The sequence below is a fragment of the Cyrtonyx montezumae genome, unplaced genomic scaffold, assembly GCF_038088225.1.
Source record: "Cyrtonyx montezumae isolate F1298 unplaced genomic scaffold, pur_monq_1.0 scaffold_7, whole genome shotgun sequence".
Classification (NCBI taxonomy): domain Eukaryota; kingdom Metazoa; phylum Chordata; class Aves; order Galliformes; family Odontophoridae; genus Cyrtonyx; species Cyrtonyx montezumae.
Window position 1 is genome coordinate 21,575,306 of NW_027072078.1, and position 17,606 is coordinate 21,592,911.

General features: G+C 62.6%; 2 protein-coding genes across 4 annotated transcripts in view; both read left to right on the top strand.

The window, feature by feature from the left end:
• Positions 1–5,188, top strand: part of LOC136057783 (non-homologous end-joining factor 1-like) — a 38,130-nt gene extending 32,942 nt beyond the window's left edge. For all 3 annotated transcript variants that reach the window (XM_065750675.1, XM_065750677.1, XM_065750679.1), the window contains 3 exons: positions 4,010–4,127; positions 4,333–4,436; positions 4,740–5,188. In XM_065750675.1, coding sequence (XP_065606747.1) covers positions 4,010–4,127; positions 4,333–4,436; positions 4,740–4,820 — 303 coding nt within the window. In that variant the 3' untranslated portion in view covers positions 4,821–5,188. The remainder of the gene's footprint in view (positions 1–4,009; positions 4,128–4,332; positions 4,437–4,739) is intronic.
• A 3,423-nt stretch (positions 5,189–8,611) lies between these two features.
• On the top strand, positions 8,612–17,205 carry IHH (Indian hedgehog signaling molecule). Its single transcript, XM_065750620.1, has 3 exons — positions 8,612–9,369; positions 12,933–13,194; positions 15,545–17,205. The coding sequence occupies exons 1-3, from the start codon at positions 9,067–9,069 to the stop codon at positions 16,204–16,206; spliced, it is 1,227 nt and encodes a 408-aa protein (XP_065606692.1). The 5' UTR covers positions 8,612–9,066; the 3' UTR covers positions 16,207–17,205.
• Positions 17,206–17,606: the final 401 nt, after the last annotated feature.

Below are 17,606 nucleotides of genomic sequence, written 5' to 3' on the forward strand. Positions count from 1 at the left end.
GGTGGAGCCTCAGCAGCCCTTCATCCGCAGTGCAGCTGTACCCATCCCCTCGCCAACTCTCCTGTCCCCTGGATTGGTCCTTGAGAGCTGGAAGAGCAGCAGGAGGGCAGGGCAGGGCAGGACCCCGGCATCCCCGCAGCCGTGCAGCAGCACAATGCTCTGCATGCTGTAATCCAACCCACGAGAGCAGCACAAGGGGAAAAGAAAAGAGTATTGAGCAGCGGGCCGCTGCGGTCACCGGGCTGCATAGACTGCTGGTTGTTAAGCGGGTGCCTCGCTCGCAAAGGCCGCCTTGATGAAGTGTGAGACGGCACTTACGGAGGGACGCGGGCAGGCATTCTCGCTCCATCTTCCGCTCACAGTGCCGCTCTTTATGCGCCTGACATTTGCTTGCTGGAAAGGCCTTGAAAGTCGGGGGAAAGGAAAACATCACCCGCAGCAGGGCCATGCGCAGTGCCGGGAGGAGTGCAGGGCTGTGCCAGCCTGTGCCGTGCCATGCCAAGCTGTGCCAGGCCGTGCCGCTTGGCTGCCCCGACTTTGCCGCCCGCTGTTCCCTGGGGTGACCCCATCACCTCTATCACCTCTCTGAGCATTGGGCTGCTTTTTCCTGCCGGCACAGCTGCTTCCTGCCAGTTGTCCACGGTACTGGCTCCGTGCCGGGGAAGCCCTGGCTACCCTGCCCCGACTGCACCGTGCCAGCACTGCTCACGGTGCCGTTGGGAACATCGCAGGCTCGCCACTTGGGTGCATCCCTCTGCTGTCCCTACCCTTGATCCCAGCCAGAGGCAGCAGATCAGATGTGTCCTCCCACGGGTAGGACCCCTCACTGGTGGCACGGACACATGCTCCTCTCTGCATGTCCCAGGGTGAAACCCTCCCTGGAGGACCACGGGTGGTGATGCCCAGCATGCACCCAGCGAGCCATGCCAGCAGCACAAGCCCTGCGGCAGGGGAGGGTCCAGCAGCCCAGCCACAAAGCACAGCAGTGCCCCAGCCATGATGCTGTTCCCACCACAGGCAGCTTGCTGCAGCATCACCAGGCTTTGCTATACCAGCGCAGTGCCAGCTGCCTTGCTTGTCATGCTCACAGGCCACTGCCCCACCGTGCCGCTTCTGTGGATCTGCTGTTGGGGCCAGCTTGGAGAAGCTGTGCCCCCCCCCCTCCCACCCAGCCCACACCCCTTGGCTCCCGGCCCCTGTAGGAATTATTAAGTGTGCCCCTGTGGAGCATGTGCTGAGGCTGGCCACGGGAATGTGGGCAGATCTGACATACAAGCCACAGCAGCCAGGCTGTAATTTCCAAGCAGGCCTCGTTCGCTCTGTTTTCCAGTTAAAAATATATTAAAAAATAGGAATATGGGGTTTGTAGTGAAGAATGTTGGTAACCGCTTCGAACGTCTGGTGTGATAATGAAAGGGTCAGTCCCCAGCTTTGAGCACGACCGATTTAGACTCTGGTGCTTGGCATGGGCGCGGGGGCCCAGCACAGTCCCTTCAGCCTCAGCCCTGAGCCGGGGGATGGCGACGCTGCCTCACCCGTGGGTGACATGGGCAAGAGCACATCTAAAATCTGATCTATTATCAGCCCCTTGCAAAGGGAGTGCGGACAGGGATGGGTGAAGGCAGGGTGATGGGGATGGATGCTGTGCCTGGGCTGCATCTCCCCATGAGCCAACCCCGCTGAGCACACAGGTGCTGTGTCCCAGCCCCCTCCTTCCTGGGCAGCCCCCCCAGCTTGGCTAATCGCAGGGTTTGGGCTGTGCTGCTGAGCATCCCGTGCCGGTGCCGCAGCCTTGAGCAGCTCCTGATACTGGGGCACGGCGCTTGGCCTTGTGGACAGGTAGTCATAACATGGGGCAACCCCCCCTGCCAGCAATCCAGGCATCGTGGCAGGGGAACCTGGCTGACACCCCTTGTGTCCCAGCTCCCACAGAGAAGTAATCAGAGAAAAACAAGGCTCCAGCAGCTGGGGCTGAAGCCATACTGGAGACAATAAGCTGGCTGCAGTGGGGTTTGGCTCTGCGATGTGCTGGAGCCATGGGGCAAAGAGGAAGGGGATGTCACCCACAGCCACATCTTGTCCCCTCACCAGCCCCTCCGGGGACACCTCCCTGTCCCTCTCAGCCTCCGGGGCCATCAGGTGGCCGCTGGCTGGCACAGCACGCTCTGCTCCCTGCTGAGTCACAACTCTGTGGGGAAACTTCCAGCACCAGTCATAAACCCATTGATTTCCCTTCGGGTCTGTGCCCAGCAGCCTCCCATCCCATTCCTGCACGGGTGAGCTGTGGCCATCCGTTGGTTCAGAGCTGCCTGCTGACTCCCAAATTCCAGCCCAGGCTTGTGGCAGCCCCTTCCCAGAGCCATGGGCAGTGGGCGCCCTGCACCTGCAGCCCCGTCTGCTCCCAGGGATCCCTCGGTGGTGGGGACAGGCCCTGGCACCAGGTGGCTCTGCAGGGACTCCCCTGCCCCACAGGGGCACTGACCCGCACAGTGCTATCTGGTACACTTTGCTCACTCCACCGCCGTTCCTGGCTTTCCTGGGAGCTGCTGTTTGCTTTTCTCTGAATTATGACTCCAGCTTGTGCCTTTGATCTAGGCTGTGTCGGCCACCCGATGCCAGCCCCTCTGCTGCCTTTGAAGTGCAGGCAGTCCCCTTCCCAGCATCGGACACCACTTTTGCAGCCTTGGGAGCAACCCCAGCCCTGGGGGACTGAGACATCCAGTGCGAGAGCACCCGGGGATGTCCGAGGCACTCAGCATCCCTCATCCTCTCCTGGGTCTCATGCTGGGCCAACGTTGCTCACAGCCTAAAGGTGACACTGCAGGTGGTGAGCAGCCCCAAGGATGCCGCATGACTTGGACCAGGGCACTGCTGTCTCCTTTGGCAGTGGGCAGGGACACAGGAGACGGCCAAAAAGCAGACCCCGATGGTACGTATATCCTGCAGCTAAGGGGTTTTCCATGCTGTCACCTCCATCGGGAGGGCTGAGAGCTGTGGGGAAGGTGCCCTTCTGGATACTAGTCCTCCCCTCCCTTCCCAGCACAGAGTACTGGGGGTCTCTGCCTGCCCTCTCTGCCCTTGGGACGCTGTCCCAGGCTCTGGGCTCTGGCCTTGAGTGGGTCTGAGTGTCCCCATCCCCTCCCCACTGCCCCATCCTGGGGAGGAATCAGCCTTATCTGTTACACTTTGTTCTCCAGCTGTCTGGGTGTGGAGCCGAGCAGAGGTTACTGCCGGACCTTTGACACACACGCACATACATGGACACACAAACAGCCCCACATGCACCCGCAGCTACTCTCATCACACATGCATACACCTGCACATGTACACAACTGCATATCCCTTAGCAGCCCTCTTCCCCCCCCCCCCCCACCCAAGCACACACATGCATTTCCCCAGCCCTGCATGCATACCTCCTTTCCTGCACCCCTTTGTAGCTGTTGTGCCCTAGGCACCCTCCAAGCTCCCTGCACATGTTGGCACAGCCCTCAGGGTGAGAGCAGCAGCCCCCAGAGAGCACGGGCATGAGGGGGATTTCCACACATCATCACTGGATGTGGTTCGTGCTGCACACGCAGGCATTGCTGCAGGAGGCTGTGGCAAGGCTCCTTGTCCCCACTGTGTGTCTGGGGTCCTGCCCATGCCCAAAGCTTGTGCTCCTTGTCAGCATGCCTCCACACTGCTCCTGCTGGGAAAGCCACAGCCCTTCCCATGTGATCTTATCTTCAGCGGGTCATGAATGACATGCGAGTGGCTGCCCTGGCCTGTGTCATCCTTTTCCTAATGGGAAGACAGCAGGTGTGCAGCACTGTGTGTGTGTGGACATCTGGGGAGGATCTGCATCCCTGCAAGGTGGGCAGAGCCATGCCATGGTCTCCACAGTGAAGCACAGCCCCATTACTGCCACCCAGCACAAGGCAGAGTGGCCTGGCAGGAGCTGACCCTTCCTGGGGCTATTCCTGACCCTGGTGCTAGCAGTGGTGTGACGGTGTCTCTATTCTCTCCTCAGAGACTGCCCCAGATCTGCAGTGCAGAAGATGGGCACGTGTTCACCTCCACTCTGCGGCAGCTCTACGTGGCGGTGACGCTGCAGGAGGCCAAGCATGCTCGGAAACGGCATCACCCAGGTGAGGAGCTCCTGGCTGGGAGGAAGGGGAATGTGGAGCACTCCTGGGACAAGCCTCCTTCACAGGGGAGTGGGAGTGAGGATCTGGATGCAGCCCACTCCCCTTTGCTTCCAGCTGAGCTCCCCTTGTTCGCATTGTGGGTTTGGGTGATGCTCTGTGCTCCCTCAGCTCAACCCCAAATTGCATCTCTCCCTTCTGGCACCAGAGGACACCGAGGACCTGGCGCCTACTGCAGAAACCACAGGACACCCCGACCTGGTGCCCCAGTCCCCAGAGGATGAAACAGCATCTTTGAGTGAGGAAGCCACGGTGAGCACGGTGCTGGGAACAGCCTGTTCATGCCAGCAGCGGGATAGGGCTTCATGGACTCGTAGGGGCTTGGAGCCAGCTGCTGCAGCCCAGCCCTGTGCCCCACCAGGGTGGGCTGGGGGGCTTGGCTTGATTCCTAGCACGTCCCACTCCCCGCACACTGGTTGGGAGGCGCATGGGCTTGTTGCACATGTGTGTGTTGCTGCACTACCCCATGGGGGTGGGGGTGTCACTGCTCTCATTTGCACCCATCCTGGAAGAACCCCCCCCAGGGGGCTAACATTGCCTCCCCATTGCTCACAGCTGACCTCGTCCCCAGTGCAGAAGCCCCGGCTGCCCGTGGCCAAGGCCAAGCCAAAGAAGGCGAAAGGGCTCTTCAGCTGAAAGGTTGCTGCTGCTGTCCTGAGGGTCTCTGCTCCCCCAGCACCTGAGAGAGGCTGTGTGGATCACCGTGTGTCCTCTGCCACATCCACGTCTCTCCATGGATCCTTCTGGGGTCATTCTCACTGCAGGGGAGATGGAGTTTCTTGTCCACGTGCTAATATCTCAGGAAATCCTTTGGTACTTCTGCTCGGGTTCAGATCCCAGGCTGCCTGCATGGAGCCTGTGCTGGACCTAGGGGTAGTGGGAGGGATGCTGCTGAGTGGGTGCCATGATGGATGCTACAGGGCTCCAGTGGGGTGTGACTCTGGCTGGAAGACAACACATCCTGCCCTTGTGTCTGTTTGCAATAAAGGGGTGTGTCCGGGTGATGTTCCTTCTCCCTCTGCTCTACCCCTCCTCAGCCCATGGTGCTGAGACACGGCTGCAACTCCTGGGGCAGCTGAGTCCCTCAGCAGCCCTGCAGCATATTATAGATGCTCTCTGCCCTCACAGTATCATTTCTGCTCCTTCACACACCGTCTACCCATCCATTCTCCCCTCCATCCTTCTCTCCATCCCTCCATCATCCCTCCCTTTCTTCATCCTTCCATGCATCCATGCATTAACCCTTCCTCTCCTCTCCCAGCTCTTGTCTCCATGTGCTTCCTTTGAAGCTGGGAAGCCACTCCCATACCAAATCCAGCTCCTAAAATAGCAGCAGGGTCCTGTGCCCCTGCCTGCCCCTGGCTCCCCAGGGCTGGGCTGGCCGCAGGCTCACTGCCTTCTCTCAAGGGCGGCAAGGGGGAAACAAAAACATCCGGAGCAGCCCCTGTGTCTGTAGAAAGTGAATGAAAGGGCCTTTGCAGGGCCATGGCCGGCCAGTCCCAGGGCCAGAGGTTTTTATATTTCCTCTCCAAGGGAGCAGCATGAGGGGCAGAGCGGGTGATGGGAAGGGGAAGCCATGGGGTGGGGAGTGTGTGCCTATAGCCTTGTGTCCTGCCTTCTCCTGTGTCAGTACAACCCAGGAGCCTTTGGAACAGGCACATGTGGGCTGCAGGGTGATGAGGGCTCTGGGGCAGAGCTCCGGGGCTCTCTGGGCTTTTCCAACCACATTGATTCCTCCCGGGTGGAATTGCTGGGGCTGTGTCCCATCTCCAACATGGGTCTGCACTGCCTGGAGGATGTGGGCTGCAAGCAAGGACCTGCTGCTGGGACACATCCTCTCCCAGGGCATGGGAAGGGTGGGCTGCAGGAGCAGACAGGAAAGTAGATCGGAGCTGTCAGTGGGAAAAAGAGCTCTGCCAGTACCCCTAGCCCTGTGCATCCAGCATGGGGACGAGGTGCCTTCCTGGCCCAGGCTGATGCCAACTGCGAAGAGTGTCACCTCGCATTGTCTCAGCCCGGCCCACTGGGGTCTCCTTCCCTGTCCCCACCCCCTCCTCCCTGAAGCCGGCTGGATTTGAGCTCCTGACACACATTAAAGGCCACAAGTTCGGCCTCGGCCTCCATAAATTTGATTCCATAAATATTAGTTTTCGCAGGGTTTAATGAAGCCGTTATGCCGGGCACGGCCCAGCACCCCGACCCATGCCCTTAATAAGGGCTCTGTGGCCTCGATTAAAGGGACCTTTCAATCGCTGTCAAGTATTTTTAGAAAAGGAAAAGAAAAAAAAATGAGAGAGGAGAAGACGACGACCAAGGCAGCGAATAGGGAGAGGAAAATCCCAAACCCGACCAGTGCAAAAGTAGAGAAATAGCACCACCTAGATTGCATCTCCTGGCTCCGCTGCCTGCTCACCCTGTGCTGTGCCCAGCTCCGGGCAGCCCTGCGGGGCCTGGTGCCAGCCCAGTGCCAGCCCAGTGCCCAGGAGATGCTGCTGGCTGGAGGCTGTGGTGCCACTGTCTATGAGGTGAAGCCAAAGAGTGGAGGAAAGAGGGACTTGGGTGAGGTGAGGACACAGCCGGGAGCAGTGTGTGGGGTTGGTCCTGACGGTGCCTATGAGTGACTGGGTGCTGTGGGAGATGCTGGAAGGTAATTCTTCCACGTGCCTCAGTGCTGCAGATACATACGTCCCTTTCCACCAGTCCTTGGGCAAACAGCCCCTGGATGCCCAGCCACACCTGGGAGTCCTGCCCCGTGGGATATATGGATACATGGATACGGGCTGGCACCTGGATATGGATGCTGCGGTCAGTGCTGAGCCCAGACTGCATCAGTCCCTTTGCAAGGGGTTGCAAAGAGCTTGGCGCTGTCCCCAGTCACTCCTGGGGTGCTTCCTGGTGGGCTGCTCTTCATCACCAGGTGGTGTTAATGAGCAGGTAATTCTCCCACATCCCACTTCCCGTGCAGGAGTTGGGCCAGCCCCACAGGTACCTGGAGTCAGAGCAGGGTCTGCATCCAGTGGTGGGAGTCTGTCACTGCTTGCCACGGCCAGAGCAGATGCAGGATGCTGGGGCCCCTCGAGCCACGGTCACAGCCAAAGTCAGTTCCCTGTTTGCAGCTCTGGGTCTCCAGGGGACGTGGATTTTGTTCCAGGGAGGGCAGAGCTGTGTTGCTGCCAGTCTGAAGCTGGACAGGGGACAGGCATGTGTGACATGCATGCTGCAGAGACTATTCAAGTCTGGCTTTGGATCACTGGCAGCCGTAGGACACTTGTCCGTGGTGATGTGCTGCACCCTCAGCACTCTGTTGCTCAGTGCTGAGTAAGGCAGTGAGCTGGGATCGTCCCTCCAGCAGGAGCGCAGAGCAGCCTGCAACCTTAGCTCAGGCTCTGCTCTTCTCGTGCCTGTGATTCGTGGTGAGCTGTGCCCTCCTGCAGCCCCAGAGGCAGGGACAGGGAGCGGTGCTGTGACAGCTCCCTGCTCTGCCTGCTGACTCCCGTAGGATGCTCTGCTGGAAGAGTCAGCCAAGATATGCAAGTGTTGGGACTGGGGACTGCTGGCAGAGCTTTTTGCTCCATCACGTGTGGGAGCAGCACACATTCCGAGCTGTGGCAGGGCTTCGTGGAAGCTTTGACCCTGATGCAAACACCTTTGGGCAGCTTTGCTCTGCCTGCATCTCATCCAAAGCATCCCGGGTGCTGCTGGCTGCATCCCTCTGCCTGGATGGCTCTGTGTCCATCACCCAGTGCAGGCCTGCAGCTATTCCAGCCTGGTCCTCCCGTGTGTCCCTTGCAGCGACCCACCCGGGGGACATGAGGGGACATCCCCCATGAAGGCGGTGCAGGGCTGTCCTGAGGTGCTGCCTCACCTGGGAAAGACGTAGGGAACTTGCAGGGGTGCAAGAAGAGTGTGGCTGGACCCCTCCCCAGCACACAGCTAGGGGAGAACCAGGGGGGCCCCCACGAACCCTCGCTCCTGAAATCAGGGTGTTGTATTTACTTTCCCCTTTTGGCAGCAAGAAGGGGAAGCCCATCCCAGCCCCTCATTGTTGTCTCAGCGAGTTAATCAGATGCCATAATCCTGTTGTGGAAATATCGGGCCTCCCTGGAAACAATGGGGAGCGAGAATATTGTGGTTAAATTTCAACCAGCTGCCTCCCTGCTCTGTTTGATCCCCACCCGCGGGCCCGGGCCCCTGGCGAGCAGGCGGAGCGGCGGGGGCCGGAGCCCCGGGGGTGCCACCTCGCGCCCGGGGGCGTCCCGGGGTGGGGGGCATCGGGCCGGGCGGGCGGAGGGGGCGGCCCCGAGGGGCAGGTGGCGGGGTGGGCTGCGGGGCTCGGCCGGTGGGAGGAGGCTGCGGGCGGCCCGGGGCAGGTTCCGCGGGGAGGAGGCGAGGGAGGGAGGGCGCTGGGAGGCTGGGACACGGGCAGGGTGCGGTCCTGGCGGTTCCCGGTCCCGGATCTCTTCAATTTCCCCTCTCACTCCTGCCCGGGGAGCGGAGGCAGCGGCGGCTCCTGCTACGGCTCCGGCTCCGGCTCGGGCCCCGCCGCGCTGACCGCCAGGGCGCAAACCGCGGGGGGCTCCGGCAGCGCCGAGCCCCGCGCCCCGCGCCCCGCAAGCGGCCGCTCTCCTGCCAAAACAAACGGCCCTTCGCTATTTATTGCCGCCGCCGGGGCACGGCGGCTCAGAGCGGCACGACAGCGGACGGCCGCCGCACCGGGCAGCCGGAGCGCACCGGGCAGCCGCCGCACCGCACCCGCAACCGGCACCTGCGCGCCGCATGGGGAGCCCCGGGGCGGGCGGCGGGAGCGGCGGCCGAGCCTAGCGGGGCCCCCGGAGCCGCCGGTCCCCCCAACCCGGGCCGCCCCGGGGCCGCCGGGCGCGCCATGAAGCCGGCGCGGCTGCTGCTGCTGCTGAGCGGGTGCGCGCTGCTGCTGGCGCCGGCCGTGCGCGGCTGCGGGCCGGGCAGGGTGGTGGGCAGCCGCCGCCGGCCGCCCCGCAAGCTCATCCCGCTCGCCTACAAGCAGTTCAGCCCCAACGTGCCCGAGAAGACGCTGGGGGCCAGCGGGCGCTACGAGGGCAAGATCGCGCGGAACTCGGAGCGCTTCAAGGAGCTCACGCCCAACTACAACCCCGACATCATCTTCAAGGACGAGGAGAACACCGGCGCCGACCGGCTCATGACCCAGGTACGGCCCCGCAGCCGCCCGCTTCTCCCCCCGCTCCGGGCACCTGCGGGCACCGGGCTCCCGGTACGGCCCGTTCGTTCGGGCGGGAGGCGGAGACCGGCGCCGCGGCCGCCCCATCCTGCCCCGGGCATCCCGCACGGGCATCTCTCTCTCCTCGCTCCGCCGCACCGCTCTGCCCCTTCGGCGGGGCTGGGCGCTTCGGAGCCGGCAGCACCCCGTCACCGAGGTGGCAGCACCCATGGCTGCTACACCGCAAGGTGTGCCTGCTGTCCCCGAGCTGCCGCGTCCCGCTGTCTCCCGGGCTGGGTGCCCCGCTGCGCCCGTCCTGCCCGTGCACCTCTGCTCCGTGCATTGCGGGGCACGGCGGGAGTGCGTGGAGCCCGGTGTGCTGGCAGAGCAGCAAGTTTGCCCCACTCGCTGTCCTTGTCCCCAGTGCTGCGCCTCGGTGCCCCCGCTTCCCTCGGGTTCAGAGAAGGGTGCCTGGCGTGGGGCCGCCCCTCCTGGCTATGGAGAAGGGAACAACCTGTTGTTGCAAATGCTCTGCTGTTGCATTCAGCTTCAGTGTGCCCAGAGCCAGCGGGAGGGAGGGTGGCAGGAGGGGGTGGGGGACAGAGGACGGCAGCGGGTGGAGGGGGTGATGCTGGACGAAGGTTACTCGGTGTTTTAATATTGCCAGGAGAATGCCTGAGGGTTTCAGGAATGCAGATAAGGAGCCACACGGCCTTGCTATAAGAAACCTGGCCATCGGCCTCAGCGTGGGGTTACAGCCCAAGCAAGCTGCTGGGGGAGGTGGGGAGCAGGCGGGTGCCTGCTGCACCCCAGGGCTGGGGATGGGTACGTGAGTGGGATGGCCCCAGTGGCAGCAGCTGAGCCGGGCTCTGGCCATGGACTCTGCCCGAGGTGCTGGTGACAAGGAGAGGAGAATGGCTAGGGTGCTGGCATGACAGTTCTGTAACCCTGTATGCCCCAAGGGCAGGTCCCCCAGGGCAGGAGCTATGGCAAAGGGAGGTTTTCAGACCAGGGGGTGCAGCAGAGAGATTGAATTCCCCTGTGAGCTGCTGGTCCCTGGAGCCTGCAGCCCTAGTGCAGAACAGCTTAATGCCCAGGGACACTGAGGAAGCAGTGAGCTCTGCCAGTGCGTGTGTCCTAAGGGCACCGTGGGTACCACCGTTTCCTGAGTACTGTTCCCATTGCTGAGGAGATGGCCTGACTTCTGGTAGCTCACTTCCATCCCACAGCCCTCTGGGCTCATCCTGTGCCCCTGGCTGTGGGAGATGCTCCCAGACATAGGAGCTCAGGCACTGTGCCCTGCTATGGGCTGGGAAAAGCCATTGACCCAACTCCTCATCCCTTCCCCCAGTGCCCCGGCTTTTACTGCTGTTGACTCACTTCAAACCTGTTTTCTTTCCCCAAGTCCAAGGGTCTGGGTGTCCCAGGCAGCCGGAAGATGCCGCCCGCTTAGGGGGGGTGGGCAGTGCTGCTCTCTGCCCGCCTTTACTTTATCGTTTCATCTTCCTCAAGAATTCCAGTGTGTTTGCTCTTGCTGGTCCCACTCGGAGGTGCTGAGATAAGGCTGGAGGCAGAGCTCGCCTCACCTCTCCCCACAGCCTGGACCAGGAATGTCCCCACCCCATGCTGCTCTCCATCACCCCTTGCAGCCCCTCATGGTGTGGAGACCATCCTTGCAGGGGCGATTAATTACTCATGAGGAGCTTGGAGTGGGACTTCTGTCTTTTTCCGGGAAAAACCTCACCTGGGGCAGGTGTAGGCTGACCGTTCTTCTCCTGGCCGTGCTCAGGGCTGGAGTTCAGCTGCGGCCCATTGCACCTCAGTGTTGAGGCTACAGGCACAGCAGAGTGTCCTGGGTTTCCTGATGGCTCTGCCCTGCCCCGGGGCTGTGTTATTCCTCCAGACCTTCCCAAAACGTTTGACTTCTGCTACGGAGCGGGCATGAGAAAAAAGCGATGCCAGTGCTGAGTGGCAGAGAGCACCTCTCCGCTCAGCCCAGCCTGACATCTCCAAGGTCTTTTCTTGTACTGACAGTCCCTGCCCGCTCCCTGAGCATCCCACCTGCTCTCCGTCGCGCTCCCTATTTGTCACCTCTCATCGCTCCTCGCCGCCGGTACCTGTCCCATCCTGCTCCCTGCCCGCTCTGACACCTGCTGGCCACCGAGGGCACAGGCAGAGCCGCCTGGCTCGGGACTTGGGGACACCGTCAGCCTGGTGCTGCGCTGAAGGGACATCGCTGGGGACGAGGTGACCCTTCCCTGGGTGTGGTGGCAGGCGGCGTCCCAGCATGGAGGACAGAAGTTGAAGGGTCTCAGTGTGTGCGTTCATCCCTTGCAGGGAGCACTGGGAGAGTGGAGGGGATGAGGGGGTCCCAGAGCAGGGTGGAGAGGGGACACGTGGAGAGATGCAGTGTGGGGGCTCCTCACCTCCGCGAGGCACGACCCCAAACCCTCTCACTGGGGTTCTTGGAGTTCTTGTGCCTACGCAGTGGCACCGTGCTGGTGCTTGCTGAGGACAAAAGTCACTCCCCTCCCTTCTCCTCCCCTCTCCTGGGCACTGTTTGTCCAACACCTTCCTGCCTTATCTCCCCACGCCCAGGGAGCCATGAGATGAGGGTAGAGGCACTCCCCTGCCCCATGTGGGGCAAAGGCCTGCCGGGCACTGCCCTCCCTGACATCCACACTGCACTGAGAACAAGTGGGGTTCCTCCAGAACAGCACCCCGGGATAGGGACAGGTGATGGGGGACAGGGGTAGGGCCACCCTACTGGGCCAGCTCCCTGCAGGAGCAGTGTGAGGGCCTTTCTGAGCCTCTCGGCACCCAGCAGCAGGTCTGCAGCCCTGCTTTCCCACTCTCCGTGGTGCTGCCTCATGACCTGCGTGTATTGCTGCCAGTGTGACATTCTGCAGCAGGAAATCCAGCACCGGGCTGTGACCATATGAAGCATCCCCCACGGTGTGCGTGCTTTTAGCCTGCTGCCCTGTTGTGTCGTTTCATGCTTCCCAGGACTTCCCAGGTCCCTGTGTGGGACCACAACTGGTCCTGTTTTTTTCTTTTCTATATCCCCCACTATGCAGTCCTATCCCACCCATCCAGTTTTATCCAGAAGCACCTTGATACCATCTGTATCACTTTCTTTGCACCTTTTACATCTGAGCTCTGTTCCTCTGACAGTCAGAGAAGGGACCCACAGTGCAGGCTGGGCTTGCAGAGCTGGGCCAGGGTTGGTCCCCACCATGATGCAGCTGCAGGTGGAGCTGCTGTACTGGGGGGAAGCAGACAGGGCTGCATCTTTGAGGGATGTTCTGGGGCAAGAAAAGGACAGGACAAAGCCACTGACCCCTATGGCCACCGGCTGCAAGGGTTTGAGGACCCATTGTTGTTCCTCAGCCCTTGTATTGGGGAGATGTGGAAATGGGCTCAACCCATGTGGACAGAGGATGGATGAGGCTGTGATGCAGCTGTACCCCTGGGGCGGCGATCACCCAGCCTATGAGCTGGGTGGCAGAACCTCCACCCCAAAGCCCATACTGACTGTGCCCCCCACCCCGCAGCGCTGCAAGGACCGACTGAACTCGCTGGCCATCTCCGTCATGAACCAGTGGCCGGGGGTGAAGCTGCGGGTGACAGAGGGCTGGGATGAGGACGGCCACCACTCGGAGGAGTCTCTGCATTACGAGGGCCGGGCCGTGGACATCACGACATCAGACAGGGACCGCAACAAGTACGGCATGCTGGCCCGTTTGGCCGTGGAGGCCGGCTTTGATTGGGTCTACTACGAATCCAAGGCGCACATCCACTGCTCCGTCAAGTCAGGTAAGGATGGAGGGGACCGCGGGGCGGGGGGGGGCGGGCCCGTGCTGCAGCATGCTGTGGTCCTGGCTAGTTGGTGGGGCGCTGCTAGGGGTGTGCTGTGCCAGGCAGTGGGGCCAGGTGTGAAGCACAGCTCTGCCACAGAGCAGATTCCCCATCTATCCCCCACAGAGCTCAGTCTCTCCACCCTTTCCCCACCCTACACACCCTTTTCCCCCCACCTGCCCATCACTGCTGCCTCCCCTCCCCTTGCAATTCCTTAGCCCTCGTCCAGCCCTGCCCTCCACAGCAGCACCCAGCCAACCCCGCGGTGTCCCGTGGCCGTTGCGGGGCACGGACGCCCCAGAAGGGTGTCCTGCGGACAGGCCCCTGCTGTGGAGGGGTGCTGGGGGCTGCGGGAAGCTGGGAATAGGACCGGGTGCTGCGCTCGCTGGTGTCAATGGCTTCTCGGGCGGTGCCGCGGGGGGCGGTGCTGCAGGGTGTGTCGGCTTGGGGTGCGCAGCAGAGGGGACAGGAGCTGTGCCCGGGGTCCTGCACAACCCTCGGCCCCTCCCGGCCGCGCTGGCTGCATGCGGCAGAGGGCAGCAGCGGCTCACGCACGGTCGGGGTGCCCATGCGGGCGGTCCGGGACACGTCGGGAGAGCTCGTCACCGCTTGTGGGCTTGCGCGTGCGTGGGGACAGCCGCAGCCCCGGGCCTGCCCGCTGCCGCGCACACCCGCGGAGCCGTGCTCCCAGCGGACTGTGCCTGTCGTACCGCCCTAGCCCGCTCCCAGCGGCCCGACGTCCCCCGACGGCAGCCGGTCCCCCCGCGCTGACCCCATCCCCGATGCCAGGACGGCCCGTCATGGACGTGGGGCGACTGCGGCGCAGAGAGGGAGCGACGCGGCCCCGCAGCAGAGGGACGAAGCGTGGGCGAAGCGCCGGGGTTACCCCATCCCGGGGTGCCCGGTGGGGCTGGCCGCAGGAGTGGGTCCGGGCTCCGGAGAGAGGACCGTGACCCCAGTGCGTGGGGATGGCCTGAGGAGTGGGGCTGTGCCCCTGGAAAAGGAACGAGGCTCTGAGTGACCCCCGGACTGATGGAAGACAGATGCCGCGAGCGGGGCCCCGAGCTCCTGGAGGGCTTTTGGGGACGGGCCGGTGCCTCAACGCTCACAGCAGCAATCTCCCATGAATGTGGATCCCCTGTATTTATCCCTATAGCCAGGGGAACCCCGGGGCTTTGTGGTGGAGGCTGTGGGGTGCAGATCCTGGCCCCCCAGTTCTTTGTACAGAGGGCAGCCGGGCTGCCTTGTAGTAAATGGCTTTTATTTTTGTACGGATGGCCGCGTGGCCTGGTGTATGTATTGTGTCCCTTTGGGTCCCCCTGCACCCGCGCACCCCTCCGTGCCCGGTGCCTGTGCCCCTGCTCCTGCCAGGTGCCCCCATTCTCCTCCTGCCAGCCCATGCCTGGGGACATGGGGTGCAGGACTGGGGACCTGTCCCTTGCTGGGAGCAGGCACGGGGCGGACGCTGCACCTCATCTGAGCAATAAAAGGATTCTGTCCCACAGATGGGTGACTCTCTTCATGGGGCTGGGGGCCGTGCGATCTGGGGGGAAGGCTGCTGGGTTAGATGGGGAGCGGGGCGGGTTGGGGCTGGATTCTGGGCAAGGCGCCCCAACAGGGGGAGGGAGTCACATAGAACCTAAGAGGGGACTGGGGGAGACAGGGCTGCTGGGGGGGGCTGAGCACCATTCCTTGGAAAGCCAGCGTTCCCTAGCTGGGTCAGACAGCGTTCCCTGTCTGACAACCTGGTGGCCCGTTCTGGCTGTGGGCTGTGACGCCTCCTTGCAGCTCAGAGAGGGGGTGTAGGGAGGGTGGAGTGAACAGCACGTGGGAGGAGGGGGCTGCAGCATGGGATGGAGACAGTCTGTAGGGCTGGGTTCTGCACCCCACTGCTAGTTCTCGCCACAGCCCTGAGCGGTACCCAGGCAGGGGACAGGCAGGCAGTTTCCACACACCCTTGGCACGCAGTGCAGCGCTTGCAGCTTGGGGTGCCTGCCCTGCTGCCTTGTGCGCTCATCCTGCCCTTTGCCCTGGGGCTGCTCTTTGCCCCGGGCACTCCCTGTGCCAGCGGGTTTGGGGCCCTGCTTTGCAGAGCAGCACTGCAGCGGGTCACAGGCACCGGTGGGCACAGCTCAGCACTCCTGGAAGCACAGTGGTGGATGTGGGCTGTGTGCAGGGAGCTGTGCACATCGGAAGTGCCGGGGCGGTGTTATCCTTGCCGGGCAGCGCTGGGTCTCCATGAGTTGTGGGGTGATGCTATGGGGTCTTGCAGATGGGTAACCCTCTCCTTTGCTCTCTCCCCGTGCAGAGCACTCAGCTGCCGCGAAGACAGGCGGCTGCTTCCCCGGGCGGGCGCTGGCGACGCTGGAGAATGGTGCCCGGACCCCACTGTGGGCACTGCGGCCGGGCCAGCGGGTGCTGGCAATGGACGGGGCGGGCCGGCCCACCTACAGTGACTTCCTGGCCTTCCTGGACAAGGAGCCGCGCGCCCTCACCACCTTCCACGTCATCGAGACGCGGCAGCCGCGCCGGCGCCTGGCCCTGACACCCACCCACCTGCTCTTCGTGGCCAACAACGCCTCAGCACCCGCCGCCCAATTCCGCCCCACCTTCGCCAGCCACGTGCAGCCCGGACACTTCGTGCTGGTGGCGGTGGGCTCGGGGGGGCTGCAGCCCGCCGAGGTGGTGGGGGTGCGGGGCCGGACAGACGTGGGAGCTTATGCCCCGCTGACACGACACGGGACGCTGGTGGTGGACGACGTGGTGGCCTCGTGCTTTGCCCTGGTGCAGGAGCAGCAGTTGGCACAGATGGCCTTCTGGCCGCTGCGGCTCTACCACAGCCTGCTGGGGGGGCCAGGGGTGCAGGGTGACGGCGTGCACTGGTACTCGGGGCTGCTCTACCGCCTGGGCAGGATGCTGCTGCCCCCCGACAGCTTCCACCCGCTGGGGGTGCCCCGGGCTGAGAGCTGAGGGTGTGCCGGCGGAGGAGGTGGCAGCGCGGGGACCCAACCCCAGCTGTGCCCACACTGGGCTGGGGGGGCCACATCCACCCCCCACGCTTCCTCCTCACCCCTCTGCTGGTGGGATCCACATGCTGCTATTTGTGTGTGTGCGTGCGATGTGTGTGTGCGTGTGCAGAGCTGGGGAGTGGGCTGCACCCAAGGCTCCCATGGGCTGCAGCCCTAGGGGGAGGCTTGGGGAGGGGGTACCGGGTGCTTTGTGGGGTGATGCCATTCCCAGCCCTGGATCTTGGCAGCTGGGAAGAAGGGGATGCAGGTACCAGGACCAAAAGAGATGGGCATCCAAACCAGCACCTTGTCTGGAGGGGATGGTGTGGATGTAGCACAGGACCCGTGGCTGGGTGGCATGGGTGCTGCCAGGGCAGCAGGCTCAGAAATAGGACCCAAAGGCAGCACCGTAGACACCCTGCCTGCAGGGACAAAGTAACAGCGTGGGGGAGCTGCTCTGGGATCACACCCCCTGCAGGAACAGCGCAGAGGAAGCAGCTCCCTCCTCACATTCCCCAGCTTCAGCCCCAAATCCCTGCGTTTGCACCCCAAAGCTATAAACCCCTCCAGGTGCTGCCTTCCCGCCCCAGCACCCCACACCCTCAGGGTATCTCATTGCTGCTCACGCGCTCTGGGGGCCTGGGGGGGGTCCCATCAGAGCCGCAGCCACAGTCACACGTCTTTATTTATTTATCTGCTCTTTGTATGTACCATAGCCGAGAGGCACCGTGGCGTGTGCAGGGTGAGGGAAACGGGAGGGGTGGGCAAGCTGGTTTATTTGGGAGGGGGGATATATATTTTTTTTTAATGGAAAGCAGAAATTATTTAAAGATTATTTTAAAGCACAGTTTTTGATGGTGATTGTTGTCCAGGGTGAAGCGAGCTGACAGCAGGTGTACTTTTGTCTCTTCACTGGATGTACCTTTCCTGGTCGGGGGCACGGCCCAATAAATCTATCATCTCCCAGGCGGGTGCTGCGAGCTGTGGTGTGGGGGGAGCTGGGCAATGCAGTCAGCCTGCTGCCCCCAGGGTGAGCAGAGCGTGCCAAGAGCTGGGCCAGCAGCTTTGAGGAAGAGATGTTCTATGTGGGGTGCACCTTAGGCTGTCGTGTTCCCCTCTCCATCCCACTCCATGCCCCATGCTAAGAGTGGGGACCACCCCAGCAGCCCTCACCCCCATTCATGCCCTGCCCATGCATGTCTGAGCACCCCTGCCCCATATCCACCCCACATCCCTGCCGCAATCCCACAGGGGAGCTGGGAGCAGGGCTTTTCCTGAGACCCCACAGCACAGTGAGTGTAGAGCAATCCGATAGCAGAGGCTAATTTAAGGGCTCTACGAGGCAGCATGGCTAATTTAATT